This window comes from Bactrocera neohumeralis, chromosome 3, assembly GCF_024586455.1.
Source record: "Bactrocera neohumeralis isolate Rockhampton chromosome 3, APGP_CSIRO_Bneo_wtdbg2-racon-allhic-juicebox.fasta_v2, whole genome shotgun sequence".
Classification (NCBI taxonomy): domain Eukaryota; kingdom Metazoa; phylum Arthropoda; class Insecta; order Diptera; family Tephritidae; genus Bactrocera; species Bactrocera neohumeralis.
Window position 1 is genome coordinate 31,596,981 of NC_065920.1, and position 22,917 is coordinate 31,619,897.

The window sequence follows — 22,917 nt, forward strand, 5'->3', positions numbered from 1 at the left end:
AACAATATTAAAAATGACGTCCAAAAAAAGCTATCTTAAAAGATGACTCCCGGTGCCGTTGTTAATTTTGACTCTTCTGAGCATCTGAAACATAAAAACCAAATAAATTATTAATCAGTAGGAGTGCAGCTATCGTATAACCGACTATTGTGAGAGCATATTTACTGGTAACGCCTGTCTTTCATAGGATAATTAACATATTTTTGTTTTTTAAGTGAAAATGGTACAAAAAACATAACACAAGATCCCTGGGATTTAAGATTTAAAATCGATTTGTCGATATTAGCCGATATAAAAGATCGTTATCTTTTTATTAGCACTGTTATCGACACATCACTACCTCATAGTTTGTTTATATTCCAACATATTGTGACATATTCAGAAATATTTAATAAGACAAATATTAGATTTGTGTAGGCATATTTCCTATTATAGGTGTAACGTATTATTATAATATGCGCCGCAAAAGAAATAGAAAAAGAATGCCAATAAATTTGTTGCGACAATATCAACGTGAGCAACGTCATTTGACGCCGGGTGATAAAAAGCCGGGTAAGAAAAAACGTATTCCTAAATTGGATGCTGAAAGGAGAGATCATGAACTGTTAGTTCGGGCCACTGAACTTAAGCTGCAACAAATTTTGGAATCTGATGAGGTACTCTCAGATATTCCATGTGATATAACGCCAGAAGAACTTCATGGTGAGGTAATTATATTTACTTTCAAATAGTAGATAATTTTAGAATCGCTTTTTTGGGTCGACTAGAAATCTAGACACAACATTTTTGAGAATGTATGTAGTTATGTATTTATTTAAGGAAAAAAATCCTTCTTAAGTGAAGTATCTTAACAATTATACGTGCATACCATGTGGGTATGTTTGTATTCCTACAACTTTGCACTTATCTCTTATAAATTAGGTACATCTTCGATACAATCTGTGCGGCTCTGTTCGTTGATTTTTGATGTCCTAAGAAAACTTTCTTAGGGAATTTGTTTTTTTTTTTACAAAAAAATGTTAATATAGTAGATATTATTATATATTTTTTATCAGCTGTTTTTAATTGTACAAGTAGTAAATGTAATTTACATAAATAGTTATATTTTGACCCAAAATCATATTGTAATTTTCTCTTATTTTTTCAGATAGCGATAGCGAATGGTTATGCAACTACAATTTATATTGAACGTGATGGCTTATCAACACTAACAATAATTGTAAGTAGAGGCATATTCAAAAATGGTAATAATAGATATTGCTGTTGTAGCGGCGGAGTTGGCAGTTCGGATTTGTTCCGATTATATAGACACGATTTTCGTGAGAACGGTTATAAAAAAACTAACTCTTTTCGAGCGCTTTGTACTTTACTGTTGCAAAACGAAGAAATTACTTACAAAAATTATATAGATCGGCAAAATCAAATAGAAATTTGAATTGAACTCAATTGCATAGCTATGTAATCTGTATTGTATTTCTGTATTTTTCAATTAGGTAGGGCCGATTACTTGAAAAGTCCCTTACCTAATCTCTGAGAGTACGTTATTCAAGTATTTCTTTGTGGTTTACCCGAATGTTAATTTTTGAGGAAATAATTGCAAATTAAATTTGCTTTCAGATAATTACTAGTTCCTCGAAAATCCAATTATCTAACACAGAAGTTAGTTTTAAATTTGGTTTGTAAAGTCAATATAATCGAATAATATATAAATTGATTCCCGGTCTTTAGGGAGTTAAAATGGTACTAAACCTGCCACCTATATACCTCTTCGCTGAAAAATGCGCAGCAAAATAGGCGGGACTATTACTGGCTACAGGTGAATTTACCGAAAAGAGACGATGGAGTTGGTGTGGGGATAATACTATCCAGAGTTAGGCATAAGGCAGCCTTTTAATTTGGCGGTCCACTGCAGTATATTTAAAGCTGAGGTCTTTGTTATTGCCGCGGAGGTGGCCTCTAATGCACCTTCAGGCAATTCCACAGTCAACATTTACGTAGACAGTCAAGCAGTAACGTCGAATCGCATATCGCCCAGAAGTGTCTTGGGAAGGAGGGCTGCAGTGGAAAGGGTTGCCAGAAGCAGGCAACTTGACTTCTACTGCGTGCCAGGCCACAAAGGCATCGAGGGAAATGAAATAGTGGACGAGATTGCCAAGAATGGTGTACGACTAACACCCGAAAACGCGAACAACATTGGGAAACCCATGCATTGTCTATACGACGATCTGGACAGAAGCATAGTAAAGAAAATCAAAACCCGATGGAACGAGCTACCTTGATGCAAAACTGCAAAAGTCATGTGCAAAACGGTAGATCGGAAGTACACAAAATTCCTATTGGCACTCGATAAGAGAGACTGTAGGAAAATGGGACTCACATATCGAGAAGACTCCAGGAAATGTCGCATTGGCAAGACTACGCTGTAAGCTTCTGGGGTCCCCACGGTATGATACACTGGAGAAGGTATTGATAGTGGGACCGCAGAATCTGGTAAAAATCACGTCAAGCGCAGGTATCCTAAAGGACGACTAGTCCTCATGAACCTAGCAACTGAACTCCATCTGGTATTGCAAAAGACTATAACTGGTCTTTGCGTGTCTTATTGGAATACCAGATTAACCTAACCTAACCTTAGGGAGTTAAACGTTTTCCTGTAATATCAAAATTTCATATGAGAAATTACTAAATTACTATCAATATTAATATATTTACACCCAGAAGGAAAATTTTGAGGCCATAACAAATGTGTACATATGTAAATGATCAGCATTACAAGCTCAGTCGATTTAGCCATTTAACCATAGAAACTTGTATATTTGTAAAGTGTATAATAACTTCGGGGCAAACGAAGTAAATGTGTTTTCTAAGTTCATTTCTTCATAATTGAATTGAAAACTGACGGTTAATTTGCAATGTTTTTTATTATAAAGAATAACGGTAAAATGAATACGAAACATGAAAAATTAAAGAACTACAAACAATTATCAATATAAAACTAGTCTCAAATCACTTAAAGCTAAAATATACTACAGGGTGGGCCATATAAAATTTTAAATTTAAAAAGTCAATAAAAAAAACGGCTTGATATTTTTCAAAGGTCTAACATTTATTTAAAAGGTTGTTTTATGAAATTTATTTATGGAAAACAGTTTCGGACAAGTGACCACCACGGCTGAGTTTACAGTAGCTTATCCGATCCACCCAATTTTGGAGTACTTTCTCGATGGTTTCAGGCCTTATGGCAGCTACAGCAGTTTGAAAATCGTGCTTTAGGTCTTAAATTGTTTCTGGATGGTTGGCGTAACATTTATCTTTAACAACTCCCCACAGAAAATAGTCCAACGGAGTTAAATCGCAGCTTCTGGGAGGCCAACTCACATCACCTCTTTTGCTGATTATGCGATTTTCGAAGATAGGGCGCAAAAGATTGAGTGTAGCGTTTGCTGTATGGCACGTAGCGCCGTCCTGCTGGAACCAAATGTTGTCCAAGTCTTCCACTTCAATTTGCTTGAAGAAAAATTCGGTTAAGATTGCGCGATATCGCTCACCATTGATGGTTACGGCGGTTCCTTCTTCATTTTCGAAGAAAAATGGGCCGATGATTCCACCAGACCAAAATCCGCAATATTTTCGGTTGAACGCCGAAATGAATATTTTCGGCCACTTTGCACACGCTTGTTGCACAAATTGAACTGATGGCACTTTTTGTCTGTCCATTTTTTTTTTTGCCAAATTTCTCACAGTTTGGGTTGAAGACTCACCACTTTGGAAAAAAGTTTTCAATATTTCCCAGTTTTCTTCTAGTGAATAGCGGCCCATTTCGTAAATTTTAGACTTTTTACTGAATATCTGTCACTTTCCGAATGGTATTTGACGTTTCCAATGTCGAAATATAGATAATTATAATTTAAAACGTTAGATGGCCCACCCGTTAAAACTTCTAGATGGTTGTTGTTGTTTTGATTCTCAGAAGAATTTAAATTTTGTTCTTGGATTATTATACGCAAACTTTTTGAGCAAATAAGCATAATCACTTAGCACGTTACTTTTGAATCTGGGTCAATATGACAGAGCGATTGTAGTGAGAAAAAAAGAATTTATTGTAGAAATATTAATTGATTTAAGTAAATTCACACATACATAAATATGTATTCATAAAATTGAGTAGCGACAAATTATAATTGGAGATAGTATTCCCCAGCAAGTGGAATGGAACTGCTTACAAATAAATATATATACATATATTTGCATCTTCCCGATACTCTTGACATAAAGTTTTGCATATTTCGAAATGGCGGCAAATTCTAAACGGCTTAATAGGAATTCGTTTAGTTTAAGTGATACACACAACACAAAACTATTCTACTCTGGGATGGAGACATTGAAGACATAAATAAAATCAGTGCTTAAATGATTGTTTGAAATTTAAATTTATTTAAATGATTTTTTTATAAATGAAAGTTTGCAGCTTAATTAACCTCAAGTAACATTTAGCATCTTAATTGGCAAACAGAGCATTATTTCTTGATGATTTATGCTTCAAGTTCAAGGTTTTGAGCCGTTTGCGTCTATAGTAGTGATACTGCGTCAATTATGCATATATGTTCATATTATCATATTTGTTGTTATCTTTATATTATAAATGCTTTTAAGCGGCAATGAATGCAGTGGTCCTCCTGATTGCTGTCGTTAGTTAATATAATTTATACAAACGGTGGTCACAGTTTCTCTGATGTTTTATTAGTTATAGAAAACTGAAGCATTTGTATTCAATTAGCATCAACAGGGATAATTATCAAATTATAGCTATCTATATACATGTATCTATTAATTTAAATTTAAAACAATTTTTTTTTATAAATTTAATCGAAGCTGACATTTTGTAATACTCTTACAATATGTTACACAGAGTAGATTAACATATTGCAATACATGGTTTTTTCACCTTACCGTTGTTAGTAACACCTAAAATTTGGGACGTCTGTCCGACCGTCTTTCCATCCAGATGAAACTTGGTACATGGTACTTGTGTTATATGGGAAATAAGCGTGGTTGCTGTCCGATTTCGCTCATTTTAGCACTGTGACATAAAAATATGATGAAAATGTCACGTACTAAACGTCGGGTTCAGAGATATGTGATTTCACCAAAAAGTGAGCAATGCCACGCCCATCGTCCAATCCACACCGGCTCTCATAAAGCCGTCTCATACCATCTCGGAGGTAAAATTCAATGTCTCTGGCGTAATTAGTTATTGATTTATTGCGCTTTTAGTAGTTTTGAACAGTACCCTTACTGGCGGTTGGTTGCTCTAGCTTTAGTGGTTTAGGAGATATGTACATTAAACTTGTTAGAAGGCGGCGCCACGCTTACTTTTGCAAAACCAAATTGAAATTATCTATCTTAATTTAGGACTTAGTTATTGTACTTTATACGTTTTCGTTTAATGGCGTTTTGTGGGCATGGCCGATAACACCCATCTACGAACTCGGTATTTTTTTTTTTTAGTAGGAAACCCGCATACCAAGTTTCATCAAGATATCTCATTTTTTACGCAAGTTACAGTTTGCAGAGACGGACGGACAGACAGACAGTCACCCAGATTTCAACTTTTATCGTCATCCAGATCATTTATATATACTATATATAACCCTATATCTATCATGATTAGTTTTCGATGATACGTACAACCGTTAGGTGAACAAAACTATAATACTTTGTAGCAACAGGTTGTAAGAGTATAAATAGATGTCTTCATTGGGTGGCATTCGAAAAAAGTATGATTCAGGTAAAGTATGAATATAATATATAGTTCACCATGTCTGAAAATGTGCTTTTTTTTTCAAAATTGTTTGTTTGCTACCAATTTTCGAGGGCTCAACCATATTTGCGTGTAAACTTATTAATTGCAATTTTAATTGTTGCCATGTAAAAGTATTAAAACCGGTTAACGGTTATTGCTAGTTACCACAACTATATTTTTCCTACAGTGGCGTTCATGAAATACGAAAACATAAGAGCGCTCACCTATTACAACACGTTTTTTATTTGTCTTATATTGCTGATGCGCAAATATACCTGTAAATGAATACAAAGATAGTATGTATGTATGTATTTATATATGAATAAAAGCTAAGGTGTCAGCTAGTGTGTCAATTTAAGGTGGCGTGACTTTTAATGTGGCTTATTCTTACACCTTTCTAGACACGGCTGTTTGTCTAATAAACTTCCCAGCTTTTATGATTGCTGATGTTAAATAAAAACTTAAAAGTTTCAACTTCAAACTTTATAAACTAACATTTTATATTACTTACTTAAAAAATTATATTTCTTTATTTTATTGCTGATCAAAAGTTCAATCAAGCAATTAAGTTATTTAAAAATTCCGTATATGTACATATGTATGTGTGTAAAAGTTGTTCGTAAACCTTTCGCGCCTACAGAGGCTTTAATCTAAGTTTTTTGTTTTCTTTTTCCATTAGTTGGCGCAGCCACATCCAACAATAGCTAATTTAAAGAGAGCAATCGAATCAACCGCACGTGTACAACATAAAAGAGAGTTGCGTGAGCGATACGAAAGCCGACGACGCAGACGACATATGTCCGAAGAAACTGGAAATGCGAGCAATAGCAACGATAACTCCGACCATACTGACAACAGAGTGGCAGCATGTCAGCAACGCCAACAACAGGTTGAAACTAATGCCGCTTGGTTGGCGGCGAACAGAAGCACCGGAGAATTCGTCTACTCCACAACGCGCTGCGGTCATCCACATCGAACAACGGTTTCATGGCGTTTTCTATGGCGCGCCTTCATGTTGATCGATGCTCATACCAAAACGCCGCTTTTCGACCACGACGGACGTAAATTGTTGAGTGAATGCGGCATAGAAAACGGTTCAACATTACGCTTTTGCAAACGTGAAATATACTACAAACGTCGCCGGCAATAATCAGTGCAACCATTCTATCTATAAAGTTACCAAAAAATGTATATTCTAGTTTAAAATAAATCCGAAATCTAAAAAAAATATTAATAAAGAATAAGAAGCAAGTTGAAAGTGTGCAGCAGTGCCAACCAAACGACATTGTTTAAAGCAAATTGTGCGTCCATAAGCCTCCGCAATTCAAATGTTAAAGCTTTTCAAGATTTCCATGTCACACATCATTTCGCCACCACTACTACCACCGCGTCGCACAAAAAGTAAGAAGTCAAAATCACGAAATCTCCACCAAACCACATATACATACAACCGCATTGTGGTATTGTGTCGCAACGACGCATGTATGCCAGCCGCCAGCCTAAGAATACAGAGATGATCATGCCGTCAGCGGAGGTGAATTCAATTTGCTGCCGTCAGTCCTGGTTGATCACTTTGTCCGCGTTTACTTTTGTATGTATGCTGCAAGTTGACCTCAACCGCGCTGCCTTTGAGGAAGGCAACAATAACAATGTGAAAATCGCCGAACACAGCCTGGAACTAACACAGACCATTAATATACAGCGACAGGAATATTTGCAGAAACAATGTGAAACGTTGGGCTATAGCGCTCTCACCCTGGATGATTTGACGGATGAGCAAATGGATCATATGATTGTGGATAAGGAGCACAAGTTTCTTTACTGCTATGTGCCTAAGGTGAGCGTTCTTAAACAAAACATTATCGCGGATTGGTAGTTGATAATGTGGAATTAGCAATAAATATTATACATATGTATATTATATGTATATGTATATGTATGTATACATAAGTGTTCCTCTTGTTTCGTTCTGAAGGCAGACTCATATTTGTGCTTGTACTGGTACTGAAGCTGCTGTTGCGGTCGTATAGGCCCCTTACCATTTCTGTTGCTTTTTGATTTGACTTTAATTTTATAATATTATTTTTTCATCATATAAAACGTAAACATCATAAGGTTTAAGCTATTCAAAGAGGTTTTACTTTATCATAATCCAATTCCCCTTGTGACTAATACCTCAGGAATTAGTTTAAAGTTTTGTATCCAACAACCTTTTCATGTTGTTCCTTTTTAATTTGAGTTGTTAATAAGTAGAAATAGATATAAATATACATATTTTGAAATTTTTTTATTCGAAAACGAATAAAATGCAATTTATGTTTTTTGTTTCTTCATGAAAATCTAAGCCACAAGCCAACGAAATGTGGTCAGTAAATAATAATTTAATATTTTAATAGTTGCGATTGAGTTTGTTCACTTCAGCGAGTACAAAATTTTTGGTTTCGCATAATTTTTTTTGGATATATCAAAACTTACTTACGCTATCGCTTCTGTATTATATTATATATATTATTATTGTGAAATTTTTAACATGACATTAACATCGAAATTAGAACAATAACAGCGCTAATATTAACTGCGTGTATCCACAAAATAACGCCACGAAATATATTGATATTTGAAACCTCATAAGTATTTCAAAACGTGGATTAGATGTATGTATATGTGATTGTGCATTTGTATGCTAAATAACAATTTAAGTACATTCGAAATTTAAATTTCTTGCTGAGTATCTAATTACACCGAAAAACTATGCCGTAAACAAAATATGAGTTAAAAAAATTTCGGTGTTAAAATCATTGCAACAAAGCAAGGAACTAAAAATAAACACTATTTGATATTTTCACATAAAACGATTTTTGATTTGAGCGCCTCCAGATATGTCGAATTTATACAAGTATATGATATTCTATATACCGATAAGTTTTTCTTTTGAGGATTAGTGCGCACTCAAGTCTGTATTCTTGTAAAAGTTTGCTCGATTTCATGAAAACAAGTTAACAAAGACAGAAGTCAAGTGAAGTGAGTGTGTTATTGTCAGTTGGTAGGCAGTGGTATGGGTTTCGAGAGTCCCAACAACCACAATTATAGATATTTTTGTGGGGAGTGACTTTTTTTTCATAAAAAATATTTCGAATATTAATTAATTTAAATAAAATTTGTATATATGTACATAGTTTTAAAAGTAATTTTTGAAATGACTAACATTTATATTTATTGGGTGGTCAAAAAAGCCTTTTCGTATTTCTAATAAAACTTCAACTTATTTGTTTATATTTATAATAATAAATAAATAAATAAATATGTACCATTGTGGTCTAATTCTATTTCGAAAGCGAGCGAACCATTGTTGTGCTACACGAACTGATACAGCATCGTCTCCGTAAACTTCACAAATTTCATTGGTGGCTTGCGTGGCGTTCTTCCTTTTATTATACAAAAATGTCAAAATCTAGCGAATTTCACTCATTATTTTCACTCCTTTTTGGAGCAGCTGTAACTTTTTTCAAGTTTCCCGAATTTAATTTTTTTGGTTGAATGAAGCTTAAAATTTCTCTTTTCCAACGCTATACTACTGAGATCAAATTGAATTAATTTATACTTCGCGGGGGGATTCGCGAATCGGGGATTTTTTTTGTAAGTTGGTAGTACTGTTAGTGACATCTATTATAAATTTCACGCCAAAAATATTCATTTTCAACTAATATCGTGCCGCAGCCACCACATTCGTCTGATTTACCTTCGTGTAACTTCTGGCTATTCAGCAAATTCACATGACCACTCCGAGGACACCGTTTTGACTCAATTGAGGATATAAAAGCTGAATCGAAGAAGGCTCTGATGGCCATCACGACGGAGGATTTTTCCAAGTGCTATGATGACTGGAAAATTCGTTGGCATAAGTGTATTGCAGCGGGAGGGGATTACTTTTAAGGAGATGAAATGGACAATTTCACCTTTCAATTTGATCACAAAATAAAAACCAATGCTCCTGTGAAGTTTCAACAGCAGTCGATACGTTGTGCTTTCAAAATGAGTAGTCCACTAGAAGTGCGCGAAAAAATTATTCGATTTTGTAACGAAAAATGAAAACAACTGCTAGAAAAGCAAATGTTTCCAAGAATACCGTGTCGTGTTTTGTTAAAACGTTAGGCAAAGATCTGAATTCCAATAGGAAGCAAGAAAGTAGTAGAACGAAAGGTTTTAAAAACCCTGTTAAGAAGACGAATAGCGTTTTTTGCGAAAAAGCCCAACATATCAGGAAGAAAAATAGCGAAAAACTACAGTGTTCTGAAATTTTTGTCAGAAGAGTTAAAAAGGAGAAAGCTTGCATAAGTTCAGAAAGTTTTAGAACAGCACAAAATTTAATTTCTTCAAAAATTTTAATTGCTGCATTATAGATGATGAGACGTATGTGCTAGGAGACTTTTCTCAGCTTCCTGGTGTGTATTTTTTTGTTGCAGATAATAGAGAGAATGTCCAAGAGGAGTTTAAAAAACAACAAAATTCAAGGATTTCAAAGAAATTTTTGGTTTGGCTGCATTATAGATGATGAGACGTATGTGCTAGGAGACTTTTCTCAGCTTCCTGGTGTGTATTTTTTTGTTGCAGATAATAGAGAGAATGTCCAAGAGGAGTTTAAAAAACAAAAAAATTCAAGGATTTCAAAGAAATTTTTGGTTTGGCAAGCAATTTGTAGCTGTGGTAAAAGAGGCAGATCTTTTGTTACAACTGGAACTATCAATACTGATTTATACATCCAGAAGCGTTTGTAAAACTTTTGAAATTCAAGAGACGGCATGAGGTGTCCACACTTGTTTGAGTTGGCTTGGCGACTTGTCCGTTTTTTTTTATTTTTAATACATGAACTATTTCAAAAGCTATTGAAATTGTTTCGTGCACTAATTTCATTTTGCGCTACCGTTATGTACAAATGTGTGCAACTATATGCTATATACTATATTTACTTGGAAAGTGATTATTTATAAAATTATGCACATATATGTACATATAAAAAAAAAAAAATTATAAAATATGTATGTATGTATATGGGCAAACAACTTATATAATTTATTTACTTTCTAAACAGCTTTTGATATATTTGTGGAAGTGTAAATAGTTTTCAAAGCTATAATTACAACTAGCATATATTAAAAGTTATTTATACAGCCATTATTGAACATTGAATTACAGCGATTAGAGCTTATTTGCTATTTATTATAAAAACACAAATACATTCACGTGCGTGTCTATATCTACAGAAATATGTGTTTGTATTTCGAGCTGCAAAGTTTAAAGTTCAATGTGTCGATGTTGATTAGAACAAACTGTGCGAGTGTGTTTGCGTTTTGATAGCAAATTATATTCATACAATTCATTGGAAACTACAATTACGAAAGCATTACGATAACCATTAGTTTCTAGTAAATTTATATAACTTGAAGCAGAAATTGAGGTATAATTCCTGGAAAAGTATTAGCGTGGTTTTCTAACATGAAAAATGCATAACATATACATTTATAAATTTAAAGTCCTTTGATTTAGTATTTTTAGGTTATGTTTTGAAATAAGACGTACAAAAAATCGTTGAAGATCTTTATTAGTAGAGGTAAAACTCGAACTCAACTATCACAATGAACGTATAGCTATGTATACTAAGCGATAGTCAAGCGGCACTCAAAGCGATTTCCGCGTACGAGATCAAATCGCTTTTGGTGCAGGAGTGTATAGAACGACTGAATAGTCTATCAGATCGTAACCAAGTGCACCGTATTTGGGTTGCAGGTGACTATACTTGAAATGCCTGATGAGCTTGGCTGGAACTTTTTATTGCGGTTGGTCACCACAACATAAACGAGCTGCTCCGCAATGATGAAGCAGTGGGTAGGGAGAAGCATTGGCAATAACTCTTAGGCATGCGCCATGCCGAGTTGCTAATGAGTGGTTACAACCTTATAAGGTTTAAATATGTAACCTTTCTCCCAAGAGAAACTCAGGCTACTTGCCGCCCTCTACACTGGCAATTGTAAGCTCAAGAAGCACTTATTTAACATGCGCCTAGCTTCTTGTGCGAATTGCCGGTTCTGCAATTTGGAGTCGGAAACACCAGAACACCTGCTCATCGACGGAGGATAAATGCTCTTGGATCTTTGATTCTAAATGGGGATCCCATTGCCTCAATAGAACGTAGGAGTATATTGGAATTTATCATTTTGCTGTGGCTAGTTGAGACGTTCTAACTTAGGAGAGGACATAATAGACCCTAGGTGGCAGTGTAATCCTCATTTACTTATCTAATCGAATCTAATTAAACCAATTTTCAAAGTTGAATTAACTAATTTCAGGTATTAATTTGTTCTCCAGTGTCTAATATTTTCATGAAATAATTTACTTTGTATTCAACATAATTATACGAAATTCAAAATTGACCGATAATTAACATAATCGCATATTTTAGAATGATACACTTATTTCTTTATGAAAATAAAGCTGTAAATGATTTGTAACATGCAAATGTATAATTTTATAAATACATAAAAAATAGTTTTCCTTTTAACAAAAATAGAAAAGAGTATATGCAAATGTAATTCAATGTATTTCTTCATCACACAGTATGTCGCCACACTTGGTACACCTATTAACCCTGTCGGAAATTTCATTTATTCACAACAAGTGACATTGAAGATCTTCACAGTAATTCGCGTCAAGTAACAGATTCACGGAATGCAAACACCAAGCAGTTGCCTTACATTTTCTCAAGCCTAACCGATTTTATTCTAATTAATAACAGTAATTTTTCCGGTGATCATTCGCATTCCAATGATATTAGTTGTTTTGTTGCTTTAGAAAGAAGAAGAAAATAATTGTAAAACTCTCAAACGAATCTAAAATTTTATTCATAGTAAGCCCTAGAGAACCACTATAATTGGTTTTTTTCTAGCAGGGTAAGTGCCAAGTAATTATGTCTATTTAATTACAGCCACAACGTTAATGAAAATTTTAAAAGCGATTATGTGCTCGTCTATTTCTATGCGCAACAGATTTAGCGGCCACGACAGTTCACGTAAAGTGTTAAAATATTGAAGCTAAGGGATAGGAAGATGATAATACTCTCATATATAAGTACATGTGTTCATAAACGACTACCAGCTAAATGTATAATTACATTTATGTTCACAAAAATGGCATATTGATTAGATTAGAGTTCCCTGCTGACCACTTTACCCCTTTACTGTCAACCGTTCGTTAAATATTTCGCTATTTTGGGTTTGACCACCTTATGTGGGTATTCGTAAATACAAATCTCTTTTTCTAGTGTCAAATGCTTAGAAGTGATAAATTTGTTTGAGCTGCTGGGCTTAAAAATCTAACAAATTTATTCTGAATCTCCCTGTACTGACATTATGGTTCAAGTCATCCTTAATGGATGGCATACACACAACAATTAGTTGGTTGATTGAGTTGGGGTAGAAATTGCCCTTGTCGCTACATACGACACAACTTTTAATACAATTTTGAGGCCAACTTCATTTTGAATATTCACTTCGTTGCTTAAACATGAGTTCGGAAGTTCTCTTCGACAGCCGAAATAAAATGGCGAAATCGTTTGAAATCGCACGACCAACCCAAACACGATCCAACTAACACAACCAACTTGACAAAATATCAAAAAAATTTGATTTTCATCCAATCAGTTTGTACAACCCATACAACTGCCCCATATACGTAACAATCAGTTGTACAATTCGATGAAATTGGTACAATAATTGGTGCGTGTATGCCTTCCATAACGTTCAGTGAACTAATATTTGATTGCCTTTTAACTAATTAATTCAATGAATTTGTCTGTCGATTCTTTTTTTGCCACATGTCTAAAGTTTATTTCTCAATTTTAGACTACTTAACACTGCTTTCGTTGAGCACCAATTATTTTTTTGTAGATCGCGGCATTTTTTCTTTAAAATTTTTATGTTTGTTATTAAATATTTGGATATTTTGGCATATAATAGAATTACGGTTATTATATCCGAACCTGAATTACTAGTGAGTTTACATATATACTGTTATGTTAATTTGAAAATACGATTTAAAGTAAAATTTTAAATAAATCAGTTCTTTAGTACTGAAGCATATCTGAACTCGCACTGGCATTTAATATGAACCTGACTGTACATTAGTGCACTGAGGTTTTAACTTTTTTCTCAGAAATATTAAGAAATTCATATTCTTTGTTTTTCTAGTGCGAAGGTTAGTGAATAAAAACAATGTTTATGCTCTGAAATACTGAAATAGTCGAGATTGTTACTCGTATAAGTTATGTATGTATACTAAACAAATGTAAAATAAATCGTATTTGCTAAAAATTTAAAGTTTATTTCGTGTAAAATTAAAAAACGAAAGAGGCAAAACAAATTTAATTTTTTATGCTTATTGGAATTTTCAATACTGTTTTTTTGTTTGAAAATATTTAAGACCATCTCGCAAATTTCAAGCTTCAACCGCAGTTACTATAAAATAGCCTTGCTTAAAGCCTCTTAATTCATACATATGAATCAACAAAATAAATCAATCGAAACATGGATATAAATTAATACTTAAATCGAACATACCTTGAACACACTTATTGATGGACGCTAACCTTGCTGACGACTGCTGGACTAGTGGCTGTTGGCTGGGCGCTGAGTGCGCGTTTTTAAGGGGCCGGAAAAAGTGAAATGAGTTAGCATTTATTGCTGCCCTGATGCAACGAAATTTTTGTTAATATATGCAACTTTTCCAAATACAAAATATTCAGTTTAGTTTGCCTAGATTGATAGATATTGTACGTCCTGCGAAATACCGACAATCAACAGTTCTAGGAATATAATCAGTTCAATTTTACATTGCATCTGTATGTAGTGACCACATGTAAATACATGTGTATGTATGTACATTCTTATATAATGGAAATTCTTTCTCACATTTTCCGCTATATGTTTTGTAGGCAGTCGTAAATCCCCACGTGTCACCTGAGTTTGACAAACCTCGTCATTGGCCTTGCTCGTACATGCATATGTAGATATGTGAATGTATGTGTGTCTATTTTTGTATTTGCGGTATGTAAGAAACTATTACGGCACGAGCAATTTCATCAAAGAAATTAAAGTACAAACTATAATGTATTTTTGTAATACACATACATACATATGTACCTACATCTATACACATGTACATATGTACATATGTATGTATATGTATGCACAGTAGTGCTAAAAACAAAACCAGTTTTTTAAGCGAGATAGTAATCAGAATAAAAGTAATAACCAGCTGATAATCAGAGCTTGAAGTGGGGATATTAGTTTCTTACATAGGCGAGAAAGATTACGAAACTGCAAGTCGTCGTTTCCTCAGTTGGGGTAGTTTTTGAAGTGCTGCAATCAGTTTTTCTATTAGTTTGCCTTTGAATAATTTCCTCAAGTTCTATGTGTTAGTAAGGCTTGATCGTTGCTCCACAGTTCGCACTTCGACTATTGAACACAGTCCTTTGTGAAGCCAAAAAAATAGAATTTCTTTGTTCGATCGTATAAGTCAACAAAGCGTCAAGTGGCCAATCCAAATTTTCTCAGGCGTTTCATTTCTTTCTCACAAGTTTGGTGGGATATCTGAAGGTATGAGCTTCCAAGCGTTTAAACTTAAATCTCGCAAAAGTGGAACGATTAAGAAGGAAGTGTTAAGCTGTTTCCACATTGTCTTCTTCCATACAGCTTCATCTGGAGAAGGCCTTCGGTAGGACTCACAATCTTACAACATGGACGCCGATTGTGCAATGGCCTGGTAGAACCACCACAACTAGGGAGAGGCTAGCCTTACTGAGGGCAAAGAGCTCACTGTACATTTTTGTGAATCTTTTTCGAGTGAATTATTAGGAACACTATTGAAGCTTAACTTTGAAAGTAATTCTGTATCAATTGAAGATGTTTCCACCACAGCGTTAAGTCTGTTTTTTGTTTCTTTTAAAATTTGTTGTAAAATTTGGCGATGTATTGAAAAAAGTAACAAGAGAATTTTGTTATATATGTATTAGTTCCAGATTGATATGCTTTGAAATTATTCATTTTATATTTAGATTTCTTTTAGAAGTTATTGAAATTTGAAAACGACTATTGATTTTAAGAAGTGAAGTAATCAAATATCTTGGCTTTATTTGAATACCATTTTAAAAAGAATATTCATCAATTTAAATAGTTTTTATCAGTTACATATGCTATTTACTTGAGCACCACTGTTTTCCGTTGTACATGCTTAAATTCTATAATGGCATACATCGATCAACGATCAGTAAAAATTTTGTATAGTTCATGTGCGCATTAGAAACCACGCCAAGTCGTAAATCAATTGAAGAATTGCGGCATGTAGCGCTTTTGTTGTGTCAAAAGCCAGCGTGCTGAGTAGCAATGATTTGTATGGGGATTTTTATTATATTTATTCAATTAAAGGAATTGAGCACTAACCAAAAAAAAAATTAATTATGCTAAATTCAAAATTCATTCATTCATTTCATACACGTAAACGTTCAACGGCCAAGGGGTTCTCTACATACATATAGTATATTTAGTACGTAAAGCAGGAAGTGAAAATGATTCAAGTAGTATTTTTGCCAGTATTTTAAAAACCAACACCAGCGTTATGTATTGAATTTTTATACAAATCTATCCATATTTATCACATAGCCGTGCATATGTATGTAGATATTTTAATCGGTTTGCATGCAATTAATAGGTTCAGATATTTACATATCATGTTTGGAGTTCTTTTCCGATTATTAAGTACCTACTCCACAAGACATTTATTAGTGCTGTCGATAAACCTACAACTAAATATGTTATCTTATCGATTCGTTGATTAGTGTTTATGCAAGCCATTAATAGTTTCTAAAATTTGATAAATCGCTAATCAATTGTTGAGACAGAAGTGGCTTTTTATTTAAAACCTTTAATTTATAATGCATTAAGTTTTTAGAAGTTATTTCCCTAATAAAAACGGATTTACCATAAGATAATACACTAAATTTACGGGAAAGATTTATTTTCGCATATTTTGATAATAAAGTTTGACATGAGATTTAGCAGGCAGGAATTTATTGCCAATCGACCGCTGAAATACCCAATTTATTAGTATTCATAAATTATTTTTGAAATGCTCCCTTGATGCGCCTTGTATAATTGTATTTGTGAATACTAATAATTGAGTACTAGGTCAGGTGTTTTGGCTGTAAATTGTTTATATAATAAACAACATATGTTAAGATACTTTAAACATCGCTGTTGGGAGTCAAAATAGTAGGGGAAACCCAAAAAATATTTTTTGTTTTGTAAAACATCAACTTTGTTATTTAAAATGGTTGTCAAATGGTGGCGTTTTTCAACTTTTTGATACAAGTTTTCTGGTGCGATCAGTGTTTTGCTTGAAAATCGGTGTAAGTCTCGGCAGTTACCGCTTGTGAAGAGTTGACTTTCATTCCCTCTATTCGCGCCAGTATTATATTTCTGTCTGAGAACAGGAAAATGTTACTAGTTTTTAAAATCATGGAAATTGGCTAATGTTTTGATTGATTCCAATATCGCTAAATAATATTCTGTATTTTCAAGAACGCTGATAGCAATTATTCCATGCGCATTCCACAATATAAACGTCATAATTTTGAGAGCTTCCTTTTATGCTTTGAATTTAATGCCAACCTTTCAAGCCGCTCGACTTTAAAAACTCATACAATTGTCCTTACAGCATATTCTTACTTTATGATCAGAAGTTGTAAATACCAAATTTGTTGATTGAAAAGTAGTCTCAAATACTTTAAAAGAGTTAATTTCTCTACTTCCTATTTTTATACTCTGAACGGGGTTAAGTTTGCCACAAACTTGTAACCAAGAGAGAAAGAAATTAAGCCCATATCAAATATGTATATAAATGATCAGCAAGACGAGCTGAATCCATTTAGCCATGATTGTCTGCCTGTCCATCCATCCGTCTGTCTGTATAGCCGCGATGTATTCTTCAGTTTTTGATATATCGATCTGAAATTTTTCAAATGTTATTTCCTCCCCAAAAAGCTGCATACTCGGAACCACCGATATCGAATCGCGGCATATAACATCTAGCTGACTTACAACTGAATGTCGGAATCCAAATCTTTTATGGAATACTTTTCCATTTTAAAAGATATCTTCAAAAAATTTGGTATGGGTTATTGTCTAAGACAACAGTGCTATCTCCGAAGTAATTGTTCAGATCGAGTCACTTGTGCTACAGTGGTTGCCCTACAAACTGACGGATCAAAATCAAGCTCTTATATTGACAATTTTTTATTTGTGATATCTTCGGTGGTAACTTCGTTGCAACGATTTGTATGTTATTGCAACTCCATTAGCGTTTAGTTTGTAAACGTTGTTATAAATAATAACAATTGAAATGGAATGGAGTTAAAGAAAATAGTTTTATGGATCTAAGTGTGGAAATGGTAAGAGGAAGTAACAAAATTCTCATTGGATGTTTTTAATAAAATGCTGAATATTTTTTAAAAAATTGTTTGCTTTAACCAATAAAGTAACTGCGTAGTTCTGACAATTTTTCTGGCAGTAAGGAAAAGTAAACGCATTCTCCCTTTCAAGCTTTATTAAACATATGTACATATATTAGAGTGTATAAAAAAGCTTGATATTGACGGTTTGTTACAAAATGGCGGCTCCTTGCTTAACATACGGAATAACCTTTCTCAAGTTGTAGTTGTTGAGGTTGTAGCAGCAGAAAACATTCTCTAAATAATTTTAATGAATGCTGACGTACTGACAGTCCTTGTCGGATTAAATATGGTTCCCAAGAAAATTTCTAGGGACTTCGCTTATCTGGAAAAATCGGGATCCTAATCTGCATAAGACTTGGTAGTAAAATATTTTTAGCATTATATTAATTTTATCAAAATAAAAATGCTCTACTTGGAAAAAATTCCAAACCTTGACACAAAAAAAGTTTTACGACTTACATAACTTTTCGATACTACATCAGTTGATGGTTTTAGGACCCTAAAGTGTACTTTAAGCCGAAAATTTTAATTTTTTGAATACTAAATGTGCTATCATTTTATTTCTTCTTTTTTTCTAATCAATTTTTACAACAAAAATGTAGCGACGAAAAACAAATAGTCTTAAAAAAATGCATTTTTCTATTCAATACAAAACAAAACTACTTAACACATCCCCCTCCATGTTGACGGCGGCTAAGCAAAAGGTTTTCCGTTCTCAAATCGTGGTAATAACGGGTTTTTCAATAGGTACGCTACAAAAGTAGACCGATAGAGACAACAAACGACGCCATATTTTTTCCCCGCTCTTTTGACATTTATCTTCAGTAAGGTTTGCCATTTCATTGTGGAAAGATATACGATCCAACAACGAGTCGAAATTATGAAAACTTACTACCGAAATTCGGAGTCTGTGGCATCAACTTTAAGAGCAGGTTTTTAAATAAGAGCGCTACAAATTTTTTTTTTTAAATATAGCAAAAACGGGCCATCAAAAATAAATTTTTTCTTCCATTTGATATGACTTTCAGCAAACTTCAATCTTGCCTTACGATTCTTCGTCGAAAGTAGTGGTTTTTTTTAGCAACTTTGGGCGTTTTATGGTATCGGAATATTCGGCAATGTACAGGACATTTGTTTTTACACCAGCTTTTTCCGCGATTTGTTTAACTGTAAGATGATAATTCAATGCAACATGCAAAATTGCTATTTTTTGCCTAGATGTTACCGCTTTTGGCCGCCCGCTACTACATGCTTTTCCGTAATTTTCAAGATTTTTCAATAATTTCAATTTTTTTTATTCTCCACGAAAATTTAGAGCAATTTTTACTTCTGTGCTATTGAGCGACCCATTTTTGTAGAAATCTAGTTTATTAATTCTTGTTTTACGAAATAAATATCGTTATTTTATATAAAAAATTAACAGAAGCTTTATTGGCAGTTAAACAGCAATTAAACATAATTTTACCAGTTTGTCTATTATTATTTCGACGCGTCATAATTTTCTTTGGAAGTTGTTGTTTTATTTCAACTAATGTACCGTTATGTACACCAAGCGCACTTTTGTTACCACAGTTACTACGGTGAAAAACAAAATCTTCGCATATGTTTGGAAGAGAAAATTTCGCAAAAGCCTAATTGTGCTATCTTTATGTCGTGGAGTGTACACACTCGTACATTAATTGCAAGATTTGTACATACTTATGAAGCCTAGTCATAACAAGCCTTAATAATTGCATATAATTACATAGAGATATACAAGTAAATAGTTATGAATGTTACAAATATTTTTCCAATCTGCCACATTCCACTCAATTCCAAATGAAAAGTGAAATTTTCATGGCAAAAAAAAATAAGAAATTGATGTGTAATAAATGCATAGCAGTAGTTTAGAAATGAACAAGCTGCGCGTGCGCAAATATGCTGGCAAGCAGCCATGTGATTAAAGCAGTGCGATCAAACGGACAGATCAGATGGTGCACTGTGGTTATACGCAGTATGTGTACATACATACTTATGATGTATGTACGTATGTACATATGAATGGATGTATGTATGTATGTATGTATTTCACGCAGCTAAACTGCACTACGTGAAGGTGAAAGCTTTTAAATAACTGGAATAAAAATGTGCCGACGCAATTAACAGCCATGACGCAAAGATGCAACACTGACGAAACGGATATGAACATGCAAAATGCTTTTGAGTGTTTATATAGGGTAAACAAATAGCACTCACATTTATTTATCAGCATGTACCATATCTACTTAGTTAGGTAAATGTTGCTAAGAATTGATGACAAATGATGACATCAAAATTACTAGAAAAGGCAAATACGCCTACTTTTTTTTAACGCATCTATGATAAACAAACCGATAGTGGAAACCTTCTATTCACTGAAAAATGCATGACTCATGAAGCACACATTTTTTCATACACACGTGCATACATAACGCACATTGTAACACACTACTTGCATAAAACATCAAAAATCATTTAACAATTTCAAATTTTTATTTTTAACTTATCAATATCATACATTTATCTATAACCATTCAATATGAAAAATGTGTGTATGTAGTTGCCTTTTAATTTCCCGCTAAATGAAAAGGTGGAAAGCATTGTGTGTATATAATAAAACAGCTGCGAGCAATTTTGAAATACATAAATAATCAGACCGCAATATTTGCCCATAAACAATGATATGTACATAGCTGCTTTTATTTATGGGCGCAAAGTCAATTGAGCGATTCAGATAAACAATACTCATGTACCGTATTAACACAAATCTAATGTTATGAGTTTGGCACTATTCGACAAACCCGCACACATAAATCAAATATTTAATTTGGCTCTCGCATACTCAGTAATTTAGCACTTCTTCAATATATTTTGCACAGGTGGCATGTACAAATTGGAAGCGTGTATTGATGATCCTCACTGGAAATTGGCAGAATGGCACAGATCCGTTACAAATACCTGGTTCGCTGGCGCATTCAGTGGGCATGTTCCACAAGCTCAATTCGCTCAGCGATGAGGAGCGTGCTCAGGTGCTCTCCGAGTACACGCGCTTCATATTAGTGCGTCATCCATTAGAACGTTTGCTCTCCGCGTATCGCAACAAGTTGGAGGGCGATGCGCCGAGCGCGCGCTATTTTCAGTCGCGTGTTGGCCGGCAGATAATAAAGGCTTTTCGTGCCGGCGCTAACAATCACTCACTGGAGCATGGCGACGATGTCAGCTTTGCGGAGTTTGTGCAATATTTGCTTACGCCAGAGGTGAGCCGCACCAATCAGTCGTATAATGAGCATTGGGAACCTATCTCGAATCTCTGCAATCCATGTGTAATGAAGTACAATGTAATAGGTGAGCATTTGCCAAATACTAAAATAATACATACATATATACTGACAAATAAATTGTAAATTAATTTTCTCTTTTTTCTTATAGGGAAATATGAGACGCTGTTAGATGATTCTTCTCTTGCATTGTACTTGGCTGGTGCAGACAATCTTACATTCCCCACTGGTCACAAGCCATCCAGTACACGTGCACATTTGCGTTCATACTTCGATCCGTTACCCATAAATGCAATACGACGACTTTATGAGATTTATCTGGAAGATTTTCGACTCTTCGAATATGGCTTGGAAGATGTGCTAGGTTTTGAGTTTGGATGACTCTATATGCGTTCTTCGTATATGCGATATTTCAATATCAGTTACTCAGATGGATTTTTTCACCTTGTGAAAAAACAGTTATTCAACAATGACGCTTTATTTTTAATATTTGTGATGATATGAATGAATGAATTTTGAAATATGTTTTACAATTTAAATTAATTTAGTTTAGTTTGGATATTATGAATATAAATACACATGTATGTATGTATGCATGTGTAATTTTCATTTGAAAGAATTTGCAGTTTTTGTTTATTGTTCAAAACTGATCATGGTGAACTTCTATATTGACAACGTTCATATATGTATATTAAATGATATTATTAAAACAATTAATGATTTTAGTGTCCTTTATTTTAATTTGAATATCACGTTGCTGAAATAATTTTGGTCAACAGTGAACCTGTGGAAAGCGTTATCAGAAATGTTTCGTTAGACTGCGAAACAATTTAAACTAGCATTTCTATATTCCTGGTTTGATAATTTCTTAGAAATGTTTTAATGAGCACAGAAAGTTTGGGTTTCAAGAAAGTTATGTATAATAAAATGGGTGTCTGGAACTATTTTAGGTTTCTTATTGACGTGCTGAAGTAAATATTTTCTAGCAACAAAGTGAAGCGAACGCCCTGATTCACCCATATTTTAGCAAAAGGTGCATTGAAATCACCAGATCACCACAAAAGCCGATGGTTTGTCTGGAATTTTCTACTAGATAACACAACTACTGGCTAAATAAATTTCGGTCTAACTGTATAATTCAACTTGAAATAAATTTGAAAATCTCGTTATGTATCATTATCCAACAGTATATAGTTAACAACCAAATAATCAGTTTTATGAATCTTCAAGGGTGAAAGTCATTAGTAATTTCTAGACAG

At 33.9% G+C, this 22,917-nt stretch overlaps 2 protein-coding genes across 2 annotated transcripts; both read left to right on the top strand.

Moving 5' to 3' along the window:
• The first annotated feature begins 400 nt into the window (after positions 1-400).
• On the top strand, positions 401-7,031 carry LOC126753910 (uncharacterized). Its single transcript, XM_050465682.1, has 3 exons — positions 401-707; positions 1,148-1,219; positions 6,483-7,031. The coding sequence occupies exons 1-3, from the start codon at positions 456-458 to the stop codon at positions 6,951-6,953; spliced, it is 795 nt and encodes a 264-aa protein (XP_050321639.1). The 5' UTR covers positions 401-455; the 3' UTR covers positions 6,954-7,031.
• Positions 6,980-22,277, top strand: LOC126753905 (carbohydrate sulfotransferase 11). Its single transcript, XM_050465674.1, has 3 exons — positions 6,980-7,640; positions 21,260-21,725; positions 21,810-22,277. Exons 1-3 carry the CDS (start codon positions 7,284-7,286, stop codon positions 22,037-22,039), a joined length of 1,053 nt encoding a protein of 350 aa, XP_050321631.1. The 5' UTR covers positions 6,980-7,283; the 3' UTR covers positions 22,040-22,277.
• The last annotated feature ends 640 nt before the right edge of the window (positions 22,278-22,917 follow it).